The 24,500-nt window shown below is 34.9% G+C and overlaps 1 protein-coding gene across 3 annotated transcripts; it reads right to left on the reverse strand.

Moving 5' to 3' along the window:
- Window positions 1-3,748: 3,748 nt before the first annotated feature.
- Window positions 3,749-23,753, reverse strand: LOC120214711. 3 transcript variants are annotated; one of them, XM_039212535.1, is made up of 3 exons: window positions 6,763-6,855; window positions 5,229-5,305; window positions 3,749-5,093 (listed from the first exon to the last, which is right to left on the reverse strand). In XM_039212535.1, the coding sequence occupies exon 3, from the start codon at window positions 4,988-4,990 to the stop codon at window positions 3,917-3,919; it is 1,074 nt and encodes a 357-aa protein (XP_039068466.1). In that variant the 5' UTR covers window positions 4,991-5,093; window positions 5,229-5,305; window positions 6,763-6,855; the 3' UTR covers window positions 3,749-3,916. The 3 variants fall into 3 exon arrangements, with proteins under 3 accessions (XP_039068466.1, XP_039068467.1, XP_039068465.1); XM_039212536.1 differs by lacking the exons at window positions 5,229-5,305; window positions 6,763-6,855 and adding an exon at window positions 23,742-23,753; XM_039212534.1 differs by having other exon boundaries at window positions 3,749-5,305.
- Between the last annotated feature and the right edge of the window lie 747 nt (window positions 23,754-24,500).

Consider the following 24,500-nt stretch of genomic DNA (forward strand, 5'->3'; position numbering starts at 1 on the left):
GTATTGAGTTTTTTTAACTCGTTAATTTTTATGTAAATTCAGATAAACTTGTACTTTAAGAGCAACAGTGGACGAAAAATATTATTTTACGATAAAAGTGAGAAGTGGATGCAGTAAAATTCTGAATAAAGATTTTCCAATTATTTTCTAACATGATATTATTTGAACGTGTTTGAAAATTATTCCATTCTAAGTTGTTAACATATAGATAAATATATATTAATTAGGGGTAAGTATTCGATTGAGTCGAGTCGAGTCAAAAATTTTGAGTTATTCGAGTTGACCAGTCATATTTTATAACTCGAACTTAACTTGATTTTTTTTCCAAATTGAGTCGAGTAGTTCGAGTTTTTATGCAGATTTAATTATAATTATTTGTAGTATTATAGTACAAATTTATTCTAATTTTTTGACTTTCTCTAACTATATAAGATATATATATATATATCTTCATATTCTTTTCACATTACAATATTATTTAATATATCACGTACAATCTAAAATTATAAAATATATTTACAATATTATATTTCAAATAAGGTATTTTGAGGACAAAAGATTAATGAGAGTATAAAATAGTCAAAGAATTGATGTGAAGAAAGAATTTGTAAATAATTGTAGTCAAAAGACTAAATTGAGTAAAATGTAAAGTTAAATGACTAAATTAAAAAAGAGTATATTTTTACTAGAAAAATAAGAATTGAAGTTACATAAGTATTCTATAGTGGTAGGAGATCATGTGGTTTAAATTTGATAAAAAAACGTACTGAAGAATGAATTGAAGAAATATGGAAACATGCAAAATTGAGAGACTAAATTGAAAAAAATAAATATTTGTTATCAAAAAGTTGAATTGAAAGTACACATGTATTCTATGATTGTTTAGGGGCAAGTGGTTCAAATTTGGTAAAAATTGACTTAAAATGAAGGATGAATTTAAGGAATAGGAAATCAGGGACTAAATCACAAAACTGTCAAAATACTCATTCAAATTTTTGGTTTTTCGAGTTACTCAAAAGTTTGAAATTTCAACTCGAATCAAACTCGAAAATCGAATTTATAATTCGAGTTGACTCGAATAACTTGAAATTGAAAAAAAAGTTTGATTTTTTCAAGTCAAGTCGAGTTTTGCTCACCCTAATATTATATTTGAATTTAGTTTTAAAGTTTAATTTTATATTTAATTCTTGTTTAATTTGGTTCTAATACATAATTTATACTTAAAATTATTTTTAATTCACTAATGTACTTAAACTTAACCCTCATATCTAAGTTGATATTTAAGACTTTTAACAAATTAAAATATTAAATTCAGATGTTTAGTTGAACGAAAAAAATAAATTTTAAATGCCAAATTGTATATAAACACTTAAAATATCAATTATGGTGTGTAGTGCGTACAATTGGGAAAGCGTGTATGAAACATTTTGAATACTCAAGAATCTGTTTCTCTTTTCTTTTTATTTTCAAATAGTTTAATTTACCTAATGTCGCTCGTCGAATCTTCTGGAAACTGTTTGTTCTTAAACTTTTATTTCAATATTTTATTTTCGGATTAACAAAATTAGTATAATTATACATTTGATTCTCGATACTTACAGATTCTATCAATTTAATTCTAATTTTAATTTAATTTAAAAGTCTATAGGTTCCCTTGGTCACGCCTCAACTATTAAATGTTGCATTTTGCAATGAAGTTGCAATCTCTTTTATATATTTTGTTTTAGATTATGTCACATATATTAAATTGTTGGAATAAATCTAATAAATAAATTATATATATATATTGAATTGTAGTTAATGTAAGATTTAAAAATAAAAATGAGCTTAATACTTTTATATTTTTTAATTAAATTATTTTTTATTTTTATAATTATTTTTAAATGATTATAGATTTAAAGTAAATAAGAAAGCATTCTAAAAAGAGTTTTTTGAATAGAAACATCTAGTTTTATTAAAAATATAAAATATCTAAATTATAATAAAGTTTTACAACCATAATTGTAAACAAAACACATAATAAAGACATTTTCCAATAATTATTACCACAAGAAAACTAGCTACTTAAGATCACAAAAGGATCATACAAGGAAAAAGTTAAAAATCTATCAAAATAAACTTGAACAAAAGGTACATACGAATAGATTTGATCGCATAGATAAATGAACCATAAAAGAGAATCAAGCTATTAAAAGACCACATAAAAATCACAAATCAAAGTTGAGCAACGTGAAAAACTATCCACAAACACAAATCGCGTATCCAAATTCAATATGAGGTCCAAAGCAGAAAGATCATCGTGATAACAAATAAGCGCCAACTTGATCGTTTGTGGTAATGACAAGTCCAATCCTGAGAAAGACAATAAAAAAAAGCAACAATCAAACAATAAAAAACATGTCATAAAAGTATAGGAAATGTGATATAAAGACAAAAATAAAATGTGTCATAAAGACAGATGTATTTAAAATTAAAAAAAGAGAAAAAACGATATGATAAAATAAAGGAAAATAATGAATACTGACGGTCGGTGACCATCATTAAGACTGTTGTCGAAGTCGATCACCAAGATGAAGAAGAAAAGATACTAACGGTAACCAAAGATAAGAGAAAAAATTAAGGCAAAGTAGATGATAGTTCTAAAAAGATTTTTGAAGAAAAAATTAAGATTCAAATTATATATTCGTTTTTATGATTTAAGTTGTTATTTTACTTTGGATTATCTAAATGAATTTTTAATACAATTTTACTTTTTAATATCATTCATATATAAATATATAAAAATAGTTATGAAAAATATTTTAATTTAAAAATATAAAAAATATTAAATTCATTTTTTTTAAATCTTGTATTAACAATAATTTAATCTAAATCAAAATATATAATAAAGTTTGCAAATTTATTACGCATGGAGCATTTACTCTAGTGGTTAAGGTGTGCTCACGAAACAACAATGGTCCCTAGTTTGAGTACTTGAGAATGCACTTCACTCATAATTTGTTTTCCATTTACACACATGTGTCATTTGTAAATGTGTAATAATACGTGATACCTTTAGATGGGAGATTAATTTTTTAAGTTAAATTAAAATTAAGACTAACTGATAAAATCTATAGTATTGATGATCAAATGTATAATTATATCAATTTTGTTTTCTTTTATATAAGTAATGACATGTGTCATTTGTAAATGTGTCGCAATAATCTATTGACATGTGATACTTTTAGATTGAAGAATTAATTTTTTAAATTATATTAAAATTATAACTGAGAATCTATAATATTAAAGATTAAATGTAAAATTATATCAATTTTGTTAATTAACATGTCACTAAATGTATAGTTTTATTTTCCTTTTCAGCTTTTCTAAATATTAGAAAAGTGACCTCCATTTGCTAGTCCGGTAGGTTAGTTATGCGGTATTAGGAGTTGACGTTGAGTCTGACGTTTACCGTATAACTAAAACTTTTGCCTGATAAGCTAATACTTACAACAGTGCCCAGCCCCTATTGGCTGACGGCTACCTGACGTGTATTCATCATCCAGAAATTGCAACAAATTGGCAATGACACTGCAGAAAAACGTAACTTAAAATGTTAAAAAATTCAAATTCATAACCCTGCAATTTTTGTAAATTTAAACAACCATGGATGCATATTAAAAACAACGGCTACAAGAATGTTAACAGCCGGGTATTCGTGTAATTGATTGCACCCAACGAAACCTTCATAGCTAAAATCAGAAAAACATGCCAAGAAATAAGAATCCTTATTGAAGGTACAACCCTTTACAATCAGAATTTGTTTCTTTTAACCCACAAAATTGATATCCATCACAACTACTGAGTTTTACTTTCTTATAGGGTCCATGAGCATAGGAACAGGTACAAAAAGAGGTTATCCTGGTTGGATTGCATTTCAAGTAGCGGAGAAGCGGCTCAGTTCCACAAATGCCCCAGTCGAGGTAGAGGCATCCAAACTCCTCCGTGTGTTAATTCCAGGACTTCCTTCGAGCTGGTTCTGATTAGAGATAAGAGAAACAGTGTCGTTTTGAACATCTAGAAAAACACTTGTAGCCTCCAAGTCATGAAGATTCCCGAGGACTAGACAATCCTTAACAGGGTAGTATACAAGTATGCAAATGCATACCCCAGCACAACATAGTTGGACAAAAAAGGCTGAGAAGGCAAGAGCTTCAAACATAAATTGCTCTGGTTTAGATAAAACAGATAAACCAAGTAAAACAACCCTTAACTGAAGTAAACTCAAAACTGAGAAAACTAATGCGTAAACTCTCTTCCGCAAACACCTGTTGATAACCAATTTTATAATCCTCCCACCAATCCAACACAAGTAGATAGTCAAGATGCTGGCAAAAAGCCCTAGAAGAACAGTACTCAGTAAAGGGTAAGTGCAAAGAGCAATGTCATCAGAATTTTGCCTCGCTGGAACAATTGTTCTTGTGAAATATGGTGACAATTCTCTTCCCTTGCCTAACTCTGGTAAAATCAAAATCAAAATAAGTTGAAGAATAAACACAGGGAGGCAGAAGAGAATAACATAGCCTGCTGTTTTCCCATTCCATTTTCTGCTCAGGATGCCAGTGTTTATATCTTGTAAAGGAGCACGAAGAAGAAAAACGAGAGTGAGGAACATGCAAGGTTCCGCAAAACCTAAATTTGACACGATGTAACATTTGCAGATGTTTTCTTGCCATGTCAAATTGAATGCATTCAACACTATTCCTTGTCGTCTTAGAAAATTTAGCCGTACAATTTCACCAAAAGCCCACCAAATGGTGAACAAAATGAATGAGATTCGGATGATCCAAGGCCCATTGAAATAACTAATCTGAATAAATCCTTGTCTAAGAACACGTGAACGCAAATAAAACAAGTATGCAATGCATACCAAACCAAGAAGAACCAACAATCCAACTAGACAAATTGTCAACACACCGAATGCTTCGGCAGAATATATCTTCAGGGGCATTACCCGAAACACAGATTCCACGCATACTCTCTGCCAGCATGTATACAAAGGATCCTCTGATAGCGTACAAGCGACCTTCTAAGAAATATATCCAGAGCTATTACTGAATAAATACTGGACAATTCTAAGGTTATCTATGTGCAAAGATGATAAAGCTGCATTATTATATTAACTCGTGTAATTTCTTGCCCATCTACTAGATCCATGCATGTCTAGCAAAATTTTATTCAAAACTTACAAATGGCAAATTCAGAGTGCTGCTTCAACCACTAACTCAATGATTTAGCTCAAACTTTAATTATTCTGTCCAATAACCTGCACAATTAAGGTAATAAATCAACAACTACCCAAAAATATCATGAAGAGGAACCCTTAAAACAAAAGGAGAAAGATTTCTATGACATTCAGTACAATATGATAAACCAACCACTTTCAGCCACACAACTACTTCTATAAAAGAAAAAATGGTGACAAAAGTTCTAGACTTTCAATTTTATGGAAACTTACAAAAACAAATAAAATTTTAGACGCATGTTATCAAATTACCACAAAGAAAGCAAGTAACAGGGAGTCATTGAATCACCTAATACCCAGAATCTTATAAAAAAAACTTCATGTGTATGTAAACCATAATATAACCAGGTAAATGTGAAACACAAGAATCATATTAAATTGATTATTCAGATCATGCAGTGCGGTTATCAAGCTCTGCTGGTGCAGACTCACCCCATTTAAATCAACAGCAATGACAAGCTCGTTTATAAAATATATATTAGGAAAAATGATCATTCATGGTTAGAAAGACACAAGTATTTAATGTAATGTGCAGCATTATTTATGTCTTAGGTCATCTTAGTTAAACATTTGAGACAAGAGAGGCCATTAGTTTCCACATCAACAAAAGCAAAAGTAACAATGATATTGACCACAAGATGATATAAATGGTATGGATAAGATCTTAAGCATTTCAGCAAATAATTTCTATCTAAGCAAGACAACTTAAGTTTTTTACATGATTAGCAAATAAAAGAACTTCAATCATTTAGAGATTGACAATAAATTGCTTCCTAATTAGCAAATCAAAGTAAGCACTTCAACTAAAGCATCCAGAAATGTTTTAATCACATGCCATAACTACGACAAGATGGCAAAATCACATTAGCACTGTCGATATTGTCACTTGAGTCACAAGAAATTAATCAAAACAGTCAAATGAATGAATTTTGAATCGAACACCTCCGTGTTCATCTATCAGTGTTTCCCCTAATAGAGAATCCCCACCATTATACTTAATTTATTATGGTCTAAAAATGATTAAATTGATGGCCAAAACCTCACTACAAATCTAAACAATTCATCTAGGTTTTTTTTCCCTATTAATTTGAGCCTAAACAAAACAGAGGGGGAGCTTTTTCTGCAATTACCATTGAAGAAATAGGCAATATTTACTCTGATTTTAAAATAATTAACAAAAGTTGCAAATTCAATAAAGTTATTTTCGTTGAATTTTCCTATCATTAACTACAAATAATTCAAACTTCAAAAAAACCTACAATCCCCAGCTAATCAATGACTCAAATATCGGCATTTTGAATATATGGAAAAAATTAACTACCTAAAATTCATTAGTGCGTGCAGTACCATCATTATGATAAAATGCCACCAAATTTCATCAAAAAATTTATAAGAAAACGATAATATCAACAATACAAAGGGAGAAAGTCCAAAAAACAACAAAAATGGATAGAAAGTTAGACCGGGGAAGTCCTTACAAAGAGAATAATCTCGATCCGCTGATATGGGGAGGCGAAACAAAGAATCGAAGAAAGGGATCAAGAAACCCTAGAACTGGTTTGCAAAGTAAAAATCAAAATTCGGGGGGAGAGAGAGAGGAGGAGAAAAAAATAAAGGAAGAACGTAGTTTTGGGGAACAGGTGAGTGGGACTTGGTTGGGTGACAGCCTGTCTCCAGCTGTGTCGTCCAAACCTCTTGCCTCGGAGTTCCCGCTTTGGCTCGTGTTTATTCCGGTTCTTACGTTGATTTTGCCTTGGCGGCGTCTACCGCCATTGCGGATTGCTTCTCTTCTTCTTATAGACAACGAATTGGTTTTTAAAAAAAAAAGAATTTATAGAAGTCTTCGTAAGCAGTTGGTAATAACTACAGATAATGGAAGATGTGAATCTACTTTACTTTAAAAGGAATTAAATCCATATCTATAAATTATAACATCTAATCATGTTTCACTCAAAAATAAAATTTTGGAATGTAAATAAAAGTTGGATTTGAAAAATCAATATGAGCCAATAAAATCTTAATGGTATCGCTAAAATTGAAGTTTAAGATTTTGAGATTTTGTTACGTTATAGGTAAATATTAGTATATTAAAGTTTTCAATTTAGATTTATTTCTATTTACATCTTACGGAAATATAATAATAAACATATGATTTTTATTTGAATAATATTTTTATTATTATTTACATAAATAATACACCACATTTGTTATGGATTTCGGAAGACGGGATATATCTTTCTTATATGATACAAAATACACATCAAATGTTTACATTGTACCAGTTAAAACTAAGATAAAATTTTAAAAACCTAAATATTACCATCCTACTTAAAACTTGTAGTTTTATATTCTCTCATATCTTCTTTTACAACACTCTCCTCTTATATTATATGAATTTATAATTAATACCACATAAGAGTAAATTTAATTAAATTTGATCATCAATATATATAGATATATATATTTAAAAAAAAACCAAATTACTTTATATAAACTATTAATTAAAACACTAATTTGACCATCAATATTGAAGGGTGGATCTTTTTGATAGTATAGACACTCATTTTCATCTGAATTTGGGTTTTTAATTTATATATTTATTTTTATTATAGTAATATAGTATAATTTTTGAAAATGTTTTTGAAAACTATAATATATAGTTTTCAAATTATTTTTTGAAATATATATTATATAGTTTTCTAAAACGTTTTTAAAAACTTATATACAATATATAAGTTTTGAAACATTTTGAAAAGTATATAGTATATAGTTTTGAAATCATTTTGAAAATATAATATATAGTTTTAAAAAAAACATTTTTGGAAAATTTATATAATATATAGTTTTAAAAAAACATTTTGGAACACTTATATATTATTTTTAAAATCATTTTTGAAAACTATATAATATAGTTTTGAAAACGTTTTTAAATATAATATATAGTTTAAAGAATATTTTTTTAAAACATATATATTATATAATCTATATTATTATTAATATTTATTTTATTTTATTTCATATCATGTTATTAATTTAATTTCATTTCATTTTTTGTCGGGGTCCAAATCCAGTCCAACAGAGTCTGAATGAATGGGCCTGATTTAGCTCGTTAAAGTTTAGGGTTTGGAACCCTAAAGATGGTATCGTCAACAGCGTCGCACAAGCCAAGGAAACCAGGCAGTCAAACGGCGTACCGGCCGGGAAAATCGGGACTGCATCATCACGAGAATCCCGGCCACGTGAACGTTGAGGGAAACGACCCCATTTTCATCATAAACGACCTTTACCGAGGGGTTATAAATACCCCGGTGAGGCCATGCAAGAAGGGGACCGAAAACCACCATCATCTAAAGCCATCAAATAGTAAACCAGAACCACATCGAACAAAAATAGATAGAACCACGAACACACAACCGATCAACAAACTGAAAACATCATCGGAACACAGAGTCAAAGCACACAACACAACAAACAAGGAAAAAATAGAATCATCGAACCCAAAGGCCGAAGCCCCACAGCAAAAAGCTAAAACAAAAAACGCATAAAGGCGAGGCTTTTTCTTACCAAAACAACCGAAACAAAGCAACCGTGAGACTAAACCGACGGTCACCATAAAACCTAGAGTCATCGACTAAAAAGGGTAAAAACTGAAACTTTAAACCTAGATCTATTCCGATTGGCGGGGTTTTTGAGAGTTTAGGCTTCGAGTTAGTGTTCACGGCGTTGAGGGGTCATTTTGGTAGGGTCGAATTTTTTTCGGCAGTCGGATGTGGCGGCCAGAGCGACGGCGGCACGGTGGAGATGGGTCGAGGAAGGAGACCGACGCTTGGCCGACCATCGAGGAAATGGAGAGCGTTTAAAGGTGTTATCTGATTTTTTTTGGGTTTTTACTCAAAATGAATTTTTTTTTTGGGTTTTTGCTTATTTATATGCGAGGGACTAAGATGCAAATATCAAAATCTTAAATTCTTTCCGTCGTCCCCCATGTTCTGAAGTGTAATTCGTTTCAGTCACCATATGCAATTTGGCCACTGATTTTCAATTGATTCAATTTGGTCTCCATTTATATTTTACATTCTTTGCAATTTGATCCCTAAATTCTTATTTTATTTTATTTTGTTTATTATCATGTTTTTTAATTATTATTAGCATTATTTATTTTTACTTATATTTTATTACTTTCAAAATAATATTTTTTTGATTTATTTAAATTTTTTCCTTTATTTTCATTTTATTTCTTTGATTTATTTTTATTTAGAGAAATTAACCTCAGTGACCAAAAATCCCATATAATATACGATTTTAACCTACTTTTTCCGGATTTGCCAAAATGAGCAACAAAATCGCAATGTCATCGCTAATTCGCAACGCGATCTCCATTATCGCAAATTCGCGTTGCATTTTCGCAATGCGATAGTTGAAAATCGCGTTGCGATGGTCTACAGTATCGTTGCGATTTTCCCAATTCGCAATGCGAATAAGTAAATCGCAACGCGAATTGGGAAAATCACAATGCGAATAAGTAAATCGCAACGCGAATTGGGAAAATTGCAATGTGATACTTACTATCGCAATGCGATAATAAAAAATCGCAACGAGATACTTACTTTCGCAACGCGATACTAACTTTCGCAACGCGATTTACATAGCGCCATTCGTATTAACGCATATTTTTTTTTCAAATTCCAAACACGTATTTTTTCTTAATAAATCGGAAAATGAACCGTCCACAGTAATCGCAACTCATAACCTCAAACCCAAAAACACAACACTCAGTCCCATCTCCATCTTTCACTCTCTACGGCGAAATCCGTCCCCATCTCCGAAGATTTCCGTCCCCATCGCCGGCGAAATCCCTCACAACCATTCACAGTCAAAAAATCCCTCACAATCATTCAGAAATGGAAAATCAACCTCCGAGGGTTAGTTTTTTTTATTTTTATTTTGAATTTTTTGCATTATTTTAGGTTTTTCATATTGAGATTGATGATAAGTTTACTGGTAATTTCAATAATAGATTAACCATTTCACTTAGATTTCTTATTAAATTCATTCGATTGCTGCCAATACTGCTAAACTGTTTAGCCTGTGAAGTTAGTATTTGTCTTTGCTTTGTCTTTTGGTTGAAGTAATGCAGAAGAAGAATAGTTTCGAGAATGAAAATCGCAACGCGGAAATAACTATCTCAACGAGATAATCGCAACGCGAAACCAAAATCGCATTGCGATTTTCATTTCGCGTTGCGATTTTTATTTCGTGGTTGCGATTTTCATTTCGCGTTGCGATTGTCTGGCCGCGATAGTCATTTCGCGTTGCGATTCTCTCGTTGCGATAGTCATTTCCGCGTTGCGATTCTCATTATCTCGTTGCGATTCTCATTATCTCGTTGCGATTTTCATTTCAACCAAAAGACAAAAACAGTGTTGCAAATTTTAGTTTCAAGAATAAACTACTATTTATGTTTATTGTTTTGTTTTTGGTATATCTTGACAGTGTAATTTTTGGTATATCTAACTTGGTATGTTTATTGTTTTTTTGTAGAAATTTTTTTCGGCTTCATTGACATTAAGGAATAAAGTTAGCCTAGCCACTACAATTGCATCGAAGCTTTCACCTGCACAAAGAAAATTGTTTGAAGAAACCTGCTTCGGGCCATGGCTGAGAGTACAACATCCGGGTGGAGATGCTAGTTTGACCCATTTGTGGCTTCAGACATGACTAGCGATCTACCCGACAGTATACAACGTGGTGAGGAAGATATATGGTTTCATTTTCCACCGGCGTATACTTGTTTTGGGCGGAAGGAGTTCTGCTTAATCACTGGTCTACGATTCGGACACGATGATGTAGGCTGGTACACTCGTCTATCACCCGCCCATCATGGTTATCCAGGGTTTTCCTGATGAGTCAATAGAGAAGCCGAACTTACACGTCGACGACATGAAGAAATTGTTTAATAAGAAAGATGGTTTTACTCGGATGAATGACGTCGATGTTGTCCGAGTATGCCTTCTACTACTTTTGTATGCCGGCTTTCTAGGCAGAGAGGCCAGACAACCTATTCCTCAGGAGCTAATATTATTGGTAGAGGACCTAAATGCATGGAATCTGTTTTCGTGGGGTTCGTATATATGGAAAGCTACCTGGACTAAGTTGTCGTCTGCCTTTGATGACCGCAAAGTTTGCGGGGCGATGGGTCGAAATACACTTTGTCAGGCTTTGTTTGGGCCTTTAAGGTAAGAATTTCTATATAATGTTTTCAAAATTATAATTAATTATTTAACAATTACTAATGTTTGTTATTATATTGTTTGTAGATTTGGATATTCGAGGCTTTCCCCAGCATGCGGACATATGCATTAAAATCCTCAGATGATATTCCTAGGGCTATTTCCTGGAAGAGGAAACGTATGTTGGATTGGGAAGACTTAATACCATATGCGACAATAAATAATGTAAGTTAACACAAATATTATCATATATAAACAAGTTATTAATAGTAGACGTTTAACTTTGTTTTAGTTTTTATATTTTTAGGAGGCCAACACTCCATTAATGAGATTGACACCCACGGAGGCTGAGCTTGCCACTGATTGGTGGCAAGCTAGTCAGCGTTTTTTTGATGGCACGAATGATGAGCAGCCTCCACTTCCTCCACTTCGAGAGCCATCACCTCACCCAGAGCCATCACCTGATCGACCCGACTATACACCTCTACAACGAGAGCCATCACCTATCCCGTCACATCATCGAGTCTCTTCTCCACCATCACCTCATGATAGGCGACCGACAAAGATGCCACGACTTTTATCTCCCTGTTCTCCACCTCCATGGGATGAGTCAAGGGAGTTACGTGATGAGGTCAATGCCTTGCGTGAGGAGATCGGTACTCTACGCGATAACGATGGTGCATGGCGTGTGGAGGTGTCTACTTTACGTGGTGAGGTTGCCGCTCTACGTGAGATGGTAGTATCGTTGCAGAATGAGGTTCATACTCTACGCAACGAGGTAAGTTTAAGATTTTCCATATTTAACTTGATGATAAATTTACCTCGTTGTTTCACTTAAATTAACCATTTCACTTAGATTGCTTAGTAAATTTATTCGGTTGCTGCCAAAACTGCTAAACTTTTTACTTTAACACTGTGAAGTTAGTATTTGTCTTTGTTTTGTCTTTTGGTTGAAAGTTTGAAATATATTTATCTTTGTTTTCACTGTTTAAATATCATGTCTGTTTATTTACTGATATTTGTATTTTTATTTAGCGGACCGATAAGGTGGATGCTTTACGTCGGGTTTTTCTTGCACGACAGAGTTCACGCATCAGACGGCGTGCACGTGCTATTAAGTCTCTGTATACCCCAATAGTGCGAAGACACCGCAAGAAGAAGCCCGACTCGCCTATCATCCCTCAAGAGTCCACTCCTATCGTTGAAGAGGCCCCTATCATTCCTCGAGAGTCCCCTCCCACCGTTCAAGAGGCCACTGTCATCGTTGAAGAGGTCCCTCCCACCATTCAAGAGCCCGATTCACATGGCGTCATATGTAGGATTCTTGAGAAACCCTCTGACGTGCCGGACATGATGGATTCAAGTTGGCTCTCGTATGAGTTACCGGCCAGTACCATACCGGTATCTGAAGAGGAGAGGAAACAACTACCGGACACAATTCTGGATAACACCCTTTGGGCTAAGACCGCAGTTGATTTTTATCTACATGAGCGAAGCCAGGGGTGTTTCACTGACATATGCAAGCTCAATGATGATATCTATTTGTTGCTTGATCGGTCTTGGTGGGGCGTATTATTAGGGGTCGAAGACAATGGCTATTTCGATGGAGGGGTAAGTCTTAAATCTATCTTATATTTTCATTTGATTAATTTGTTTAAAAATTAATGTAATTCACTAATATATGTATTTTTTTGTAAAACAGCATATCGATGCGTGGGTGTCACGTCTACTAATAATTAGGAAACTTAAGGAAAATAAAAGAAATACACGGTATACAATAATGCCGACGGCTTTTAACGCAGTTCACTTGAAGAATCAACGAGATGAATCATTTGCGTTGGGCAATGGATAAGCTAAACTTTATCCTGCATGGTGGGAGGTCGATAAGGTTAGTGTTTATTTTAGATTGAGTTTAAAGGTATTCATAAATAAGTGCGCAAATGAATGAATTATTACTTATGATTGCAGGTGTTTATCCCTGTTTTGGAACGTAACCATTGGCTTCTCGTCGAGCTTCAGATCCCATCCCTTAAGGCAATAGTATATGACAGCATGATAAATTACATATCATTGGCTGATTTAAGAGATATTATTAAGGGATGGAGCTCTTATTTGGCTAAATACTTGGATGCGATAAATTATTGGACTCGTTCTGGAAACAAGAAGCCAAAGAAGCTCATATTACAGTTAGCAGAGACGAGACCGCACAACAACAAACGAAAGGACCCAGAGGGGATGTGGTCCTCTCGTATGCTTGGCGTTGAACCGTTTGATCACAGGAAGTATAAAGTATCTACCTCCCACCGATATAGATAGAGCTGCAGTAGGCTTGTGGTTTCGACATATATGGCTAGATCGATATATACGAGACGCTGCCTACCTGCATCCGCGTTATAAAATGTCCATAAACAATTGGTATGTTTATAGGCTTGTGGTTTGAAAATGTTTGGTTAAGTACCTAGAATTCAATAATTTGCTGTTTGTAGGTTTTAGATGTGTAGAAAGTGTTGTTTGAGCAAATGTTTGGTTTATGCAGGTTAATCTCAGAAGTGAGCTGCGTGAAAATGATGTATGGCTGCAAAAGTTGATTCAATAGTATAAGTGTTATTTTCTCTAATAATTATTGCTTATTTTTTTATTGTTTAATTGATTTGTAAAAGGTGATTTGTAAAAGTTGATTTGTTTAATTGATGTTAACATAATTCTTATTTTTGCTTGTTTAATTGATTGAAATGTAATGGTTGATTTTGTTGATTTCAATCTGTATTATGTTGAAGGCAAAAAGTACTATCGCAATGCGAAATGAAAATCGCAACGAGAGAATCGCAACGCGAAAATGAAAATCGCAACGCGAAATTAAATTCGCGTTGCGATTTTCATTTCGCGTTGCAATTCCCTCGTTGCGATTTTCATTTCGCATTGCGAAATTAGCGTTGCGATTTTCATTTCGCATTGCGATTCTCTCGTTGCGATTTTCATTTCGCATTGCGATAGTAATTTCCGCGTTGCGATGGACATTAAGATGATTGCCTATTAAGTGATAACAACTGGAACAGATCATAGCAATTTTCAAACTCAAGTTACTAATACATGCCTAACTGAAAATGTTAAAAGTTCACACATAAAATCTACATAATACAACGTTTGCATTTAAAAATCACCTAAGTTAACAGTCCCAAAAGGTGAAGCCAGTTGTGATTGGGATTTTAAAGATGATTGCGATTTTGATTGCCTTTTTCTTGACACCATATGAGCTTTGGATTTTGATGATGATCCATATTTTGGTAGAGGAAAAGATGATTGTGATGGCACTGTTGATCCATATGTCAACCTTGTATGACCACTTTCCTTGCACCGACTACATGTCGATCTCTTCTTCTCTTCACCCTTAGACGGTATACGATCGTGACTTTTTGGTCGGCCAGGTAGCCTTCTGTCCATGGCTGGTGGCAAAACTGTTTGTAAGTCATCTGGTATGTCCCGCTCAGAAGGATGTGAAATAGGGTAGACAATCTCGGTATAAGTCTGTCGATATACTTCTGTAGTGTAGCAATCCATAGCGTATGCTTGAATCATCTTGGTTTAGATGAAGAGCAACTTTTATAACATGACCACATGGATAACCAGATGTTTGCCATTTCATACAACTACACGTCCTTGCATTTAGATCGACAAGCCCATTTAAGTTATTATCCAGTACTTCAAACAAAGTGTTTGAACATGGTTCAACTCTCCATGACGTTGACTTCACAACACGTTTCGTTATCTTTTTTTCAATCCATGGTGTAACACGATGTTCCAATGTTCCTGTAAATTTAAATAAATAATACTTAGTAAAATATATGATAAGTTACGAATTCAAAGAAATAATACCTGCATGGTTTCTTTTCTTGTAGTACCACTGTTGAATAGAGGCTCGAAAAACTCCATTAACATAGTAATGGGTAATTTCCGGGAATGACGACTTAGAGCGTTAATTGATTCTGCACTATTAGACGTCATGAAACCATATCTTGCTCCAAGTTGATGTACTCTTGACAATCTTTCAAACCCGACATCTTCTAGTGTTTGAGCACACTGAGGCAAAACACGTCTTAAACAATTTATATGCTTATTGAAATCCACTTCCCGATAAGCCTTTACAGCCTTCCAGTATGTCCATTTGTGCTTTTTTATACCAGCAGACCTTGATTTTAGATTTCTATACAAATGAACACCACAAAGTCCATGAAAAGCATCTGGGAAACACCTTCTAACAGCGTTGTCAATTGAGTTTGCCCTATCGGATATGATTGTCATATTGCTAATAGAACCTATGCAATCCCTAAGATGCCCCATAAACCATGTCCATGAATCAGAGGTTTCAGATTTGCCAACCCCGTAAGCTATTGGCAATATCCCATTGTTAGCATCCATGGCTACTGCTAATAAGTTTACTCCAAGGTATCGACCTTTCAAATGTGCTCCGTCAACTATAATAACTGGGCGCATGCAAGTAATAAACGAACGAATCTACAAAATAATATACACAAGAAATATAATCATTTAAATGTGAAATACATGTAACTAACAGAAATGAGTCAACAGAATTATATTGATTTACTAACCGCAGCACTAATAGCGATAAACAGCAACTCAAAGCATCCATCTCTATCTGTTTTGATATGAGTTACCGACCCAGGATTTTTCAGCTTTAAATTGTGACAATAAGCCGGCAGTTGGGCAAACGATGCTTCTGGCGACCCCCTCAACAATTCCAAGGCATAACATTTGGCTCTCCAAGCTTGAGAATATGATATACTAATCTTGAACCGAGCATTCATGTCAGTCATAATTTCATGTCCCCGATATACCCTGCCATTCAAAAACATTAACTCAGCCAGAAAACCACCCAACACCTTTTTGTTTGCCTGTCTATGGTGAGGAAAAACTTGGGTTCTTGAACATGTATGTTTATCAATAAAAGTCCTAACTTGAAACATTGTGCAATCTTTTATCCTCTTTGCAATCATACGCCACGTACAGTTTTTGTCAATCGTACACCTTGTTTCGAAACGATCTTTGCTTGATTTGTTAACTTTTAGTTGATAGCCATCTTCCACACATTTCGTATACAAAGCTATCTTCAAGTCTTCCTTTGTATCAAAACAATCATCTTTCTTGATATGAATAACTTTTGTGTAACAATCAACTGCTTTCTTTGCCAACTCTTCTTCCGGTAACTGAAGTAATTCTGGCATATTCCAGTTATACTCTCGTGGCATTTTCTTTTCTTCGGGGACTTTTTCTTCTTCTTTTTCTTCTTCAGGATTATATGAATTACAGAATGGATGTTCAATATGTTCATTCACAGTCGTAACTTCCTCCTCATTATCATCAACAACATCTTCCTCGGCAACGGGTGTTTCATCATCAAAATTCGGGTATTGACCAATATCAAAATCATTACACGCAGGGTCTGTTTCTTCTTCTGAAACATCATCAAAATCCGTGTATTGACCAATATCAAAGTCCGGGTATTGACCAAGATCAAATTTCGAATACTGACTAGTACTCACAATTTTTTCTCTTGGCTCATCATCGTCTAATTGGTCAATACGAAAACCGGAATTTGGTGCTGAAAGTTGATTTGGATTAGAGAAAGGCTGTGGGTTTTTTGACCCACTTAGTTGATTACTACCCGCTACTGACCCAACAATACTACTTCTAGGTTCAACAACATACAATGTAACATCATCACTTGAAACATTAATGTAAGCAATGAATCGTTCAACATCTTCATTGTCGGTTAACAAATAAACTTTACCATTTCTCTGATAAGATAGCCTAAATCCACTTGGGGGCTCTAAATTCAATTTCTTTGAAACACGTAACATTAGGGTTTCATAAGTTAACTTCTTTAATGACAGTTTTAGTTGAAGATTCATGGGTAAAGGCATATATTGTAAAACACCATGAACATTCTCCCATGACCCTCCAAAACATAAATCTATCCAAACATGATCAACATTAGATGATTTCATGGTTGTAACTAAACAAACGAGATGCGAAACTAAGACCTGTTACCGGATGGGGAAGGATGTCGTTGGATATTGGAACGAATGTCGCCGGAGAGAGTGATAGATGGAGATGGAATGAGTTGCGATTTAGGGATTTAGGTTATGAGTTGTTGCTGCTGCGTATATATATACACTCAAAATTTGGCTTGCGAAACTAAAACCTGTTGCGAACTTTGAAACTCGCATTGCGATTCTGTATTATCTCGTTGCGAAAGTCAGAATCGCGTTACGAAAGGCAATCATTTGACCATCGCAATGCGAAATGCAAATCGCAACGATAGAATCGCAATGCGAAATGAAAAAGGCAACGAGGATTAACATGCATAAACTTTTAACAATTATTATTGAATTCTAGGTACTTAACCAAACATTTTCAAACCAAAAGGAGTATATGTTAACAAAACTTGCATTATGTGTATTTTATGTGTGCACTTTTAACATTTCAGTTAGGCATGTATTAGTAACTTGAGTTTGAACATTGCTATGATCTGTTCAGTTGTCATCACTTATTAGACATTCATTTGACTATCGCAACGCGAAAATGGTTATCGCAACGAGAAAATTGCAATGCGAAATAAAAATCGCATTGCGATTTTCTCGTTGCGATTTTCATTTCGCATTGCAATTTTCATTTCGCATTGCGATTTTCATTTCGCATTGCGATTTTCTCGTTGCGATAGCCATTTCGCGTTGCGATAGTCTATTTTGCCTTCAACATAAAGCAGATTGAAAATCAACAAATCAACTATTACATTTCAACACAAATTATGTACACATCAATTAAACAAATCAAGATTTACAAATCATCTTTTACAAATCAATTAAACAATCAAAAAATAATAATAATTCTTATTTCTTCATCAATTATTGAATCAATGAATCAACAACTTTGTGACCCCGTACATCCATTTCACGCAGCTCACTTAAGGATTAACCTGCAGAAACCAAACATTTGCTCAAACAAGACTTCCTACACATCTAAAACCTACAAACAACAAATTATTGAATTCTAGGTACTTAACCAAACATTTTCAAACCAAAAGGAGTATATATGTTAACAAAACTTGCATTTGACTTACCAATTAACAATGGACACTTTCATAACGCGGATGTAGGTAGGCAGCGTCTCGAATATATTGCTCTAGCCATATAATGCCGAAACCACAAGCCTACTGCAGCTCTATCTCTATCGGTGGGAGGTAAAAACTCTGTGCTTCCCGTCGTCAAACGCGCCAAGCAAAGGCATACGAGAGGACCACAATCCCCTCTGGCTCCCGGCGATTGCTGTGGCGCGGTCTCGTCTCTGACAACTGTGACATTGAACTTCTTTGGCTTCTTGTGTCCAGAATGACTCCAATACTTAATCCCATCCAAGAATTTAGCCAAATGAGAGCTCCATCCCTTGAAAATATCTCTCAAATCAGACAGTGATATGTAATTGATCATGCTGTCATACACTATTATCTTCAGGGATGGGAGCTGAAGTTGGACGAGAAGCCAGTGACGACGTTCCAAAACAGGGATAAACACCTGCGATCATAAGTAATAATTCATTTATTTGCGCACTTATTATTAACACCTTTAAAAAATTTAAAAAATAAACACTAACCTTATCGACCTCCCACCATGCAGGATAAAGTTTAGCTTGTCCATTGCCCAACAAAAATGATTCATCTCGTTGATTCTTCAAGTGAACTGCGTGAAAAGCCGTCGGCATTATTGTATATAGCGAATTTTTTTTTATTTTTCCTAAGCTTCCTTATTATTAGTAGACGTGACACCCACACATCGATATGCTGTTTTACAAAAAAAATACATATATTAGTGAATTACATTAATTTTTAAACAAATTAATCAAAATCATATATAAGACAAATATAGTCTTACCTCCCCATCCAAATAGCCACTGTCTTCAACCCCTAATAGCACACCCCACCAAGACCGATCAAGCAACAAAAACATTTCATCGTTGAGTTTGCTGATGTCAGTGTAACACCCTTGGCTCCGCTCATGTAGATAAAAATCAACTACGGTCTTAGCCCAAAGGGTATTATCCGCAATTGTTTCCGGTAGTTGTCTCCTCTCCACTTCAGATACCGGAAGGGTACTAGCCGGTAACTCATACGAGAGCCAACTCTCATCCATCATGTCCGGAACCGGTGGGGGTTTCTCAATACTTCGATATATTACCCCATGTGAATCGGGCTCTGGAATGGTGGGAGAGACCTCTTCAACGATGACAGTGGCCTCTTGAACGGTGGGGGGCGAATCTTGAGTGAGAATAGGGGCCTCTTGAACGATTGGAGGGGACTCTTGAGGGATGACCGGTGAGTCGGGCTTCTTCTTGCGGAGTCTTCGCACCATTGGGGTGAACGGAGACGTAATAGCACGTCCACACCGTCTGATGCGTGAACTCCGTCGTGCAAGGAAAACCCGACGTAAAGCATCCACCTTATCGGGCCGCTAAAAAAAATTAATACATAAATCAGTAAATAAACAGACATGATATTAAACAAAGACAAATATGTTTCAAACTAGCATTATATTCACCTAAATCATTATTCTATCATAGTTCACAAAATGCTCAGATAACATTCCAGAAGTAAGCACTTATATAAACATTTAAAAGGACAACATATATAAACATTCCAGAAGAAGAATAGTTTACTTTCGCAACACGAAACTTAAAATCGTAACGTGAAATGACTATCGCAACGCGGAAATGGCTATCGCAATGCGAAATGAAAATCGCAACGACAAAATCGTAACGCGAAATGAAATCGCAACGACAAAATCGCAACGCGAAACACAAATCGCATTGCGATTTTCATTTTGCGTTGCGATTTTGTCGTTGCGATTTCATTTCGCATTGCGATTTTGTTGTTGCGATTTTCATTTCGCATTGCGATAGCCATTTCCGCGTTGCGATAGTCATTTTCGTGTTGCAAAAGTAAACTATTCTTCTTCTACAAATTGAAACTTGAATGGATTGCATTACTTCAACCAAAAGACAAAAACAAAACCAAAAACAAATACTAACAAAAACAGATTGGCAGCAACCGAATGAATTACGAGTATGAAAAATCTTAAACTTACCTCGTTGCGTAGAGTATGAACCTCATTCTGCAACGATGCTACCATCTCACGTAGAGCGGCTACCTCACCGCGTAATGTAGACACCTCAACACGCCATGCACCATCGTCTTTGCGTAAAGTACCGACCTCCTCACGCAAGGCATTGACCTCATCACGTAACTCCCCTAACTCATCCCGTTGAGGTGGAGGTGGAGAACAGGGAGATAAACGTCGTGGCATCTTTGCCGGTCGCCTATCTTGCGGTGATGGTGGAGAAGAGGCTCGATGATGTGACAGAATAGGTGATGGCTGTCGTTGTGGAGGTGTATAGCCGGGTCGATCAGATGATGGCTCTGGGTGAGGTGATAGCTCTGGGCGAGGTGATGGCTCCCGAAGTGGAGGCTGCTCATCAACCGTTCCATCAAAAAAACGCTTACTAGCTTGCCACCAATCAGTGGCAAGCTCAGCTTCCGTGGGTGTCAGCCTCTGTAGAGGAGTGTTGGCCTCCTAACAATATAAAAGCTCAAACAAAGTTAAATGTGTACTAGTAATAACTTGTTTATAAACATATGGTAGTATTTATGTTAACTTACATTATTTATTGTCGTATACCGTAGTAAATCTTCCCATTGCAAGGTTCGTTTCCTCTTTCAGGAAATAGCCCTGGGAATATTATTTGAAGTTTTTATTGCATATGTCTTCATGGCGGGAAAGGCCTCAAATATCCAAATCTACAAACAATATAATAACAAACATTAGTAATTGTTAAATAATTACTTATAATTTTAGAAACATTATATAAAAATTCTTACCTTAAAGGCCTAAATAAAGCCTGTCAAAGTGTATTTGGAACCATCGCCATGCAAACTTTTTCGATCATCCAAGGCAGACGATAACTTATTCCATGTAGCTTTCCATAAATACGAGCCCCACGGAAACAGGTTCCACGCATTTAGGTCTTCTACCAATTTGATTAGATCATTTGGAATAGGTTGTCTGGCCTCTCTACCTAAAAAGCCGGCATGCAAAAGAATTAGAAGGCATACTCGGACAACGTCGACGTCATCCATCCGAGTAAAACCATCTTTATTATTCAAAAATCTTGTCAGGTCTTCTACGTGTAGACTCGGCCTCTCCAGCTCAGGAAAAACCCGGGATAGCCATGATGAGCGGGTAATGTGTCTAGTGTACCGACCTACATCATCATGTCCGAAGCGTAGACCGGTGATTAAGCAAAACTCCTCCCGCCCAAAACACGTATACGCCGGTGGAAAATCAAACCATATCTCTTCATCACGACGTTGTATAGTCTCTGGTAGATCTCTAGTCATGGTTTGAAGAAACAGGTGTGTCAACATCGCATCTCCACCGGGATGTTGTACTTTCAGCCATGGCCCGAAGCATGTATCCTCAAACATTTTTCTTTGTGCAGGTGAAAGCTTCGACGCAATTGTTTTGGCCAGGCTGACTTTATTTCTCAAGGTCAATTGAGCCGAATAAAAGTTCTACAAAAACAATAAACATACTAAATTAGATATACCAAAAACTACACTGTGAAGATATACCAAAAACAATAATAAACATAAATAGTAGTAGTTTATTCTTCAAACTTAAATATGCAACACTGTGAATTTCGTATTTGTCTTTGTTTTTTGGTTGAAGTAATGCAATTCATTCAAGTTTCAATTTGCAGAAGAAGAATAGTTTCTGAAAATGAAAATCGCAACACGAAAATGACTATCGCAACGAGAGAATCGCAACGCGAAACTAAAATCGCGTTGCGATTTGCATTTCGCGTTGCGATTCTTGGTTGATTTAATAAGCAATCTAAGTGAAATGGTTAATCTATTATTGAAATTACCAGTAAACTTATCATCAATTTCAATATGAAAAACCTAATAATAATGCAAAAATTTCAAAAAGAAAATAATTAAAAAAAACTAACCCTCGTTTGTTGATTTGGTTGATTTTCCATTTCTGATTGTGAGGGTGGCTCTGAGAGATTTAGATAGACGGATTTCGCCGGAGATGGGGACGGATTTCGTCGGAGATGGGTGAGAGAGTGAGAGATGGAGATGGGACTGAGTTGTGATTTTAGGTTTTAGGTTATGAGTTGCGATTACGGGATATACTGTGGACAGTTCAGTGTTCCAATATATTAATATTCATGTTTGGAATTTAAAAATAAAATACTTGGTCAGGATACTAATGGCGCTTTGAAAATCGCATTGCGATTATGTATTATCGCGTTGCGAAAGTCAGTATCGCGTTGCGAAAGTAAGTATCTCGTTGCGATTTTTTATTATCGCATTGCGATTTTCCCAATTCGCGTTGCGATTTACTTATTCGCATTGCGAATTGGGAAAATCGCAACGATACTGTAGACCATCGCAACGCGATTTTCAACTATCGCATTGCGAAAATGCAACGCGAATTTGCGATAATGGAGATCGCGTTGCGAATTAGCGATCGCATTGCGATTTTGTTGGTTATTTTGGCAAATCCGGAAAAAGTTTGTTAAAATCGTATATTATATGGGATTTTTGGTCACTGAGGTTATTTTCTCTTTTATTTATTTACTGATTTTTTAGTCTTTATTTCTTTTTTTCCCTTGATTCACTTTTTACTATTATATATATATATTTATGTTTTTGCCTTTTTAGTTTTATTTATTTATTTTTCTATCTAATATTCTTTTTGCCTTTGTCAATAATAATCTCAACCAATCAGAGGTAAGTAATTCGAATTGGGTTTTTAAATTTAAATTTAAATTTTTAATTTTCGTAATTAAAGACAACCAAAAAATTAATTGGTACCGAAGGGCGGTTCAAGGGTATTAATTCTTCCTTGACCGTAATCGACTCCCAAGCTCAACATATTTCTGGTACAACGCAGATCAGGTAAGATGGTGTCAACCCACCTAAATTCATTTTAAAATGGTCGGTGGCGACTCTAACCCAATTCAATTCAAGTCGAAGCCTAATTCTGGGGTCCAACCGAAAGACGGTTCCGACAGCTTGGCGACTCCGCTGGGGACAGGTAAGTGAGTCAGGCTGAAATTAATTTCCGGTAATCTTTTTTAGCAAAAATTACAAGTTTAAATTTTAATTTATTTATTCGATTCTAATTATTTACCTTTGATTATTTTTTTTCAAATAAATAGTTTTACTGACGTTTTTAGTGATTTCAAATTTTTCAAATTTTCACTTAATGCTCTAAACCTGAGCTTTGAACCTTATTTAAGTGGGGGTGAAAGCGAGGTCTTCGTGTGAATTTATTCACCGCACAGGACTAGCAAGTAGCCTTCCGGATTCATATACCTTATGTCTTTGTGTGAATTTATTCATCGTGCGGGCATAAGGGAATGTGTCATCTCAAGTTTAACTTAGTCCTTATAAGCTTGTAATGGGCTTAGGACTAAGGGTCTGGCAAGCCCAAGGGGGCACCAGCAAGGAGAACTTGAGTACCTTTTTAGAACCTAAACCGGGAGAGTACAGGGAATTAGAGCCCACCCAAAACCTCATTGCAAACCCTAGGCTGCTTTGTTTCCTGCTTTATTTTCTGTTCAAAGCATGCGAACTAGACAAATATGCGGTTAGGATTTGTTTAAAATTAGCATGCGGGATAGAGATCATGTCCGGGTAAGAATTAAAGCATGTGAGGTAGATATCATGTGGGGTATGATTTTTCATTTTTATTATTGTTTTGATTTACCTCACTAACTCTTTTTATTTTGTTCTCATCATTCGCATCATTTAAAAAAGGTGTTGATCCACCAAAAACGTGTTTGTTAAACATGAATAATCTGCATTAATGGACAAAGGGTTGTAATACGATAGATGAAAATACAGA

Source organism: Hibiscus syriacus, unplaced genomic scaffold (genome assembly GCF_006381635.1).
Source record: "Hibiscus syriacus cultivar Baekdansim isolate YM2019G1 unplaced genomic scaffold, ASM638163v2 tig00110105_pilon, whole genome shotgun sequence".
Lineage (NCBI taxonomy): Eukaryota > Viridiplantae > Streptophyta > Magnoliopsida > Malvales > Malvaceae > Hibiscus > Hibiscus syriacus.